Source organism: Drosophila mojavensis, unplaced genomic scaffold (assembly GCF_018153725.1).
Source record: "Drosophila mojavensis isolate 15081-1352.22 unplaced genomic scaffold, ASM1815372v1 contig_80, whole genome shotgun sequence".
Classification (NCBI taxonomy): Eukaryota; Metazoa; Arthropoda; class Insecta; order Diptera; family Drosophilidae; genus Drosophila; species Drosophila mojavensis.
This window is the reverse complement of record NW_025318906.1, coordinates 2,607,912-2,614,012: the sequence shown is the minus strand read 5'-3', so window position 1 is coordinate 2,614,012 and position 6,101 is coordinate 2,607,912. Positions and strand designations below refer to the sequence as shown.

Sequence of the window (6,101 nt, the reverse complement as noted above, 5' to 3'; positions counted from 1 at the left end):
TGAGCTGATATTAACAGTTAATATATAATAGTAATATTAGTGTTTTTAATAACACTTGTTCGCACTCATCTCAACTGCATATAATTCAAGGGAAATCATTGAAGACCTTCATGAAAGCAACTCAGTTAATACTATTTTTAATACATATCAATTTTTCATAAGATTCAAGAGCCCTAGACATTTGCCTATATAGCAAATATCATGTAAGCATACACGCATATATATTACATTAACATATATATTAAAGATCTAGACGATAGCCCAAATGATCATGAACTATATTTTATTCGGTTTTCATTCAACATTTTTTCGTTGCCCTAGACATTTCAGTAGTTTCTTTAGTGACCTCAATATAAATGCTTCCAGCTTCATTAACTACTATAACTTATAATTTTTTCTTAGCTATGGTTCGCAATATGAGAGCTATGAGCAAAAATATCAATAACAGAATAATTTCAAAATTTATAACAGAATGCATGATCTAATTAGTCTAATAAGACATCTCAAAATTCACAATAGCAAAAGCTAGTTCACAATATCATAATTGACAATATATTGCATATGTTTAACAAATTTAATTAGGCTAAAGTAAACTTCATTTTTATACTGAAAAAATAGAGATGGAATTGAAAAATAGTTAATTTAAGTGAAAAATAATTTATTACAAAAACATTATAAATTAATTAAGAGTGAGATTGTTGGTATATCCGGGTAGGTGTGTGTGTGTGTGTGTATGTCCCCTGTTTCTAGGTTTGCTAGCAATGCAGCATTTACAACAAAATGAAATTAATCTCAAAAATACATGCAGCTAAATCGGCCGAGAAATAATATAATAATTGTTTATCAAATTTAGATTCATTTTATAAAATTTTCACTTTTGTGATTTGTTTTCATTCGCTTACTTAGTTGGCTAAATACAATTACACAAAAATAAATGTCTTTTATATTTATATATATATATATATGTGGTGTGTGTGAGTGAGTGTGTTGCACGAGTAAAAATTTACAAACTCTTTTTATTTTTTCTTTCGGTGCACAGCAAAAATGATTTAACACGAGCAAAAAACACGTAGATAAGGCAAACTTTATAAACAACGCACGAGGAGCCGTTAACGATTGTTGATAACTTTCTATATATATATACATATACAGAGTTTGATATATATATGGATAGAGTGTTTTGTGTAGATTTGTTTGTTAGATTTGTTAGGTTTGTATATATATGGGTACCGATAATGTTGTCGTTGCTTGTGACACAATCCAAATCATTTGCAATATTTATGTATTTATATATATGTATATATATATATAAATATAGTTAGTTGGGACTAGTCAAGGATTAATTCAACTAGGAATTTCTAAGTATTTGTGTGTGTGTGTGTGTGTGTGTTTGTATGCGTAAGTGAGTGAGTATGTGAGTTAATTTTATGTATTATGATGTAACTAGAGAGCATGTTGTGGTTGTTATTATTGTAATAGTTGTTGGTTTTCTTGTTTTTGTATTGGTTCAGCACGATTCAGCTGCTGTGGTCGCTGCTGTTCTTCACGGTATTATTCACAGTATCACCAATGTTTGCCCCCTCATCACAGGCCGCTTGATTTTTGGCTGCTGCAGCTAATTGCTCGCGTCGCAGACGCTTCATTTCCAGCAACTGTTTACGTTGCGCCTCCCGCTTCATGGCCGCAACAGCATTCGATGGCCCCAGAGCGGCTGCAGTTCCCGTGCCCGCACCTTTCGCCTTCGCATTGCCAGTCTTTGTGTTCAATTTTGTTATCTTAACAGGCGCCGTCGATACTTCCTCAGCGGGCTCAGCAATTTGCTACAAGCAATATATATATATATATATATATAGATATATTAAGTCGATTCGCAAACAGTTGCCCTAAGGCATTCACCCACCTGCCAGTCATTGCTTTTCAGTTTCTCGATGTCGGCAAATATGCTATCCACGTGCGTCACCTGCAAATAGACCATGTCCCAGAAGCCCTGTAAATCATCTACGGTTGTAGGAAATGCATCCTCCGGCGAGCGATTCAAATTGTTGTGACACAGACCTAAAAAGAGTTTAACAAAAGTTTAAGACTTATTCTTTATTACAATAGAGATCTATTATATAAAATATATAAAGACATCATCTGTACGTATATAGCCTTGAGTTGAGCCTGACTTGATATATAGTCCCTGTCATACTCCGGCCCTGGGCTTACCCTCAAACTGTTTCATTTTCTGTGAGGCCAGCAGTCGAGCCTTGCCCGCAGCTGAGCGCAGCAGGCCAAACGTGTCCTCCGTTATATCAGGATTGTTCTGCAAGAGTTGCTATATAGTATCTATCTATATATGTATATCATCAAATAAATTCATTCAACTTACAGTCAAGGCATCTATATACTTCTCGGCAACGGCGGCCAGCGCTATCAGACGTATCTGTTCATCCTTGAGTATCTTCAGGAAGTAATTGCCATCCTTGACCACAGTTTTGCTCTCCTCGCTCACAGCAGGACTCGGCTGCACCTCAGCGCCATTATCCTTGCCAGCGCCAGCGGTTCGTATCTTGGTGGTGCTCATGTACTCCTCGGTGTTCGCCGGCTTCAAGTAATCCACCTGATCATCATCAGCGCCGTTCGCGACACGTTGCACCGTTCGCTTGGGCGACACCGTCGGCAGCTGGGCACGAAATTCGTGGCTCAGGTGACGAAACACTGGCAGATCCGTGTCGCCATTCTGTATTGGAGCCTGGCTGCTGTTCGTCTTGCTGACCGGCTGCTCGGATTGGGAGCGTGTGCAATTGCTTTGCAGTTTCTTCCGGAATTCGCCGTAATCCTTGCTGGGCGACAATTGCTTGAATTTGCGTGACAGCTCCGTCGAGCTGGGCGAATCCAGCTGGTGTTTATTCAACTGTTGTTGCTTCGCACTCGATGAGCTCTGCTTTTTGGGACTGTAGAAACCCTGAGCCAACGCGCCCGGCCCGTACAGCCTCTCCACGCGCTGCTGTATAAAGCTGCTGGTGGCAGTCGCCGATTTGCTCGGTTCGCCGCCATTGCAATAGGCCAAATCTCCGTTCTCCAAATGGCCGTTTTTACTGCTGCCATTGCCGTTGTTGTTTGTTTCGTTGTATTTGCCGGCCATGGCCGTTGTGGCCGGCTGCTTTGTCAGCGGCATTGTGTGCAGGACCGGCGCTGCCAGCTGATTGTTGCGCTTGCAATACTGCAGACTGCTCGTTGAGGGACGAATGGGCGAGACTTCACGCGACTTGTTGATGTCCTGGCGTATTTTCGAGTCGTAGGTGGTTAGATTTGAGTAGCCATTAACGCAACAGGCCAGATTCAAATAGCTCGGCTTCTTCTCTGCGGCATCCACAATGAGGCTGTTGCTGTGCTGTTGTTGTTGTTGTTGTTGCTGTTGTTGATCCTGCGAATCGACATCGACCAAGTCGCTGGTGGCAGGCGGTGACAGCACCATGCGAACACCGCCCGTTCGCTGATCCAGATTGACGTAGGCGGTTGTGGTGAATGTCCGCTGCAGCTGCAAAGGCAGTGGCAGTTGTTGTTGTTGGTGCAGTTGCTGATGCTGCAGCTGTTGGTGTTGCTGTTGCTGTTGTTGCGGCGACCGCAGAGTGCAACGCTCTTTAATATTCGCCGTAAATTCGCGTGTTATGTCCTTAACTGAAAGCGGTGTGGGAAAGTTGAGACTGCCGCTGGTATCTGCAAATGGTTTGAAAGTTTAATAAATGCAAATTAAGAGAAGCGAACAAGAAAACAATAAAAAAAAAAATGCAATGTAAAAATCAACAACAAAAAACACTACAAAAAACAGCAATGATAAAAAAGAAATCCAATAACAAAAAAACAAAATCAAAATCAAATAAGAAAATACACATACACAACATTGAGGTTAGGTAAGCGTGCGTGTGCGTGTGCGTGTATTGGTATACCTGATATATCGGATGAATCCGCATCAACATCTAACGAACAGCTGCCAATGGAATCCAAGCTTCGATCCATGGGAAGTGCTTTCGGCTGCCAAATACGAAGTATTTTCGTTTTTCTTTTCTTCTATATTTATGTATATATATTTTTGTTGTTGCTATTTTCTATGGTGCACTTTTTAATTTATACGGTTTACTCTATTTATAATCAAAAGTCGAGAGCAAATATAAGAAATAAATTACAAATTAAAAAAAAAAAAAGACAAATCGAGACAAGTAAATCAAACTAGTGAGTATCTGAAAATCATTTAACTGCGAAAATAAAATCTTGCTGAACAAATGAACGCCCACTGCGCTTGACTTGTTGTTGTGTTCATTGGGAATGGCGTGCAAAAGAGAAATGCAGTAATTTGTAATCGTGGAAAAGAGAGGCAAACAAAATAATAATAATAATAAAAAAAAATAAAACAACAGCATACATAAGCCTAATGGGCGATGGCTCTTATATTATTTTCGCCATATATGCAAAGCGGAAATTCTGCGCGGCGAAAACGGGGCGAAATATCAGGCTGCAGATCGTTTGCCTGTTTTGGGCAGCGTCAAGGCGACAAATCATGTATAACCGACCAAAGCATGAGGGTGGGAGGCAAGGCAAAAATGTCTGCCATAGCAGACGGCAAATAAATAATAACAACAACAAACAGTACAAGTACCAGCACCAGCACCAGCAGCCGCAGCTGAGCTTTAGAGCTGAGCGCTATTTGGAGTTTGCTTTTGTGATACCCTACCGCGGATGGTGTATGATCATTGTTATTGTTTAGTCAAGAATTCGATCAGAGCTTGTTATAGATATGTTTGTTTGTTATTACTACAAGCCCGTACATATGTATGTCTCAAATATCATATAACGCGCTTTGCAACAATAAACATTTTGATTGTGTGACATAAGTGTTACTTCTTCTTTTTACTATTCACAATAAACCTGTTGGAAATAGGGTGTTTAAACTTCGTCATAACTGTTATTGCATGCTCTTTCATTTCTTTGGTCTTTGGTGTGCGCCATATTTGCCGCTGCCGCAGTCACTGCTGCTGGTGCTGGTGCTTAGTCGCGGCAGCTTAAAAGCTGGGAGCCGCTCTAACGGCACCGACTGACGTCTACGTTTCCAGTTCCGCTTTGCTAACTTTTCGCCGTTGTTTAACGTGTAGTAGTTGTTGTTCATTTTGATGAACGCAGTTTGTTCTTTTTCTTCCACGTCTAATTCCCATAACATGACACAGCTTGGAACTAATTACACAAACAAATAATTGGCAGCAACAGCAGCGCCCCAGGCAGCCGACTCCGGCAGAGAAACAGCAGTAACAACAACACCAACAACAACCAAAACGCCAACTATTTATAATCCCGTCGCAGAGAGACACCAAAAAGGGGAGCAAAGTGAGAAACCGAGCGACACGTTAAACGGCAAGAAGTCGCAGTCACAGAAAAAACATGACTATGCCGCTCGCTCTGCAGCAGCAGCGGCAACGGCAGCGGTCGCTGGTATTTGGAGTCAACAGCCACACAACCACAGCGGCACGCAATATGTTCTATTTTAGTCGCTGAAATTTATTATAATGAGTTTACAAAACGAATACAACGAGGCCATCCAAATGGCTGACACGAAAAAAGGATAAGTCCTTTGAGTGAAAGTTACAAATATGTAAATTTTAACACAAATAATTTAACTCAGAAACACACACACAGAAACAATTATACAATATATGTACATAAAGGCAGAGGCCCACAAACACACACCGATAGCTTGACAAATGCAAACGCCACACATATGCATAAATACATATACACAAAGATGACAGCACTGCAGCTACAGAAAACGGTACACGCATACATGTACACAGTAATTAATAAACAAGCTACACCCACACACTGCTGAAACACACACCTCTGACGCTCCGTTTCGTCTTGCACTTGCTGTTGTTTCTCGATTGATGAAGCGTTTATCAGCTTTGTGACATAATTATAAATGCAATTAACTCGCGAATGTGGCGACTACTGCAGCGTTTGCGTTTGCGTTTTTATCTTAACTGCGGCAAATGATGGCCGATACAATGTGGCGGTCGGTCAATATTTGATCGGTTAGGTATGACACGATTTCAAGTATCGATAACAAGCGA

At 40.6% G+C, this 6,101-nt stretch overlaps 1 protein-coding gene across 2 annotated transcripts; it reads right to left on the bottom strand.

Annotated features, from left to right (window-relative positions):
• Window positions 1-641: 641 nt before the first annotated feature.
• Window positions 642-6,040, bottom strand: LOC6578531 (ecdysone-induced protein 74EF). 2 transcript variants are annotated; one of them, XM_015163200.3, is made up of 6 exons: window positions 5,870-6,040; window positions 3,933-4,124; window positions 2,372-3,702; window positions 2,209-2,317; window positions 1,901-2,055; window positions 642-1,820 (listed from the first exon to the last, which is right to left on the bottom strand). In XM_015163200.3, the coding sequence occupies exons 2-6, from the start codon at window positions 4,000-4,002 to the stop codon at window positions 1,518-1,520; spliced, it is 1,968 nt and encodes a 655-aa protein (XP_015018686.1). In that variant the 5' UTR covers window positions 4,003-4,124; window positions 5,870-6,040; the 3' UTR covers window positions 642-1,517. The 2 variants fall into 2 exon arrangements, with proteins under 2 accessions (XP_015018686.1, XP_002004441.2); XM_002004405.4 differs by lacking the exon at window positions 5,870-6,040 and having other exon boundaries at window positions 2,209-2,305.
• Between the last annotated feature and the right edge of the window lie 61 nt (window positions 6,041-6,101).

Coding starts and splice junctions, on each gene's coding strand:
- LOC6578531 (XM_015163200.3), bottom strand. CDS start 4,002: ATGGATCGAAGCTTGGATTCCATTGGCAGCTGTTCGTTAGATGTTGAT. Junction 2,318..2,371: donor AGTATATAGATGCCTTGACT/GTAAGTTGAATG, acceptor GATACTATATAG/CAACTCTTGCAGAACAATCC. Junction 1,821..1,900: donor TGAAAAGCAATGACTGGCAG/GTGGGTGAATGC, acceptor TATTGCTTGTAG/CAAATTGCTGAGCCCGCTGA.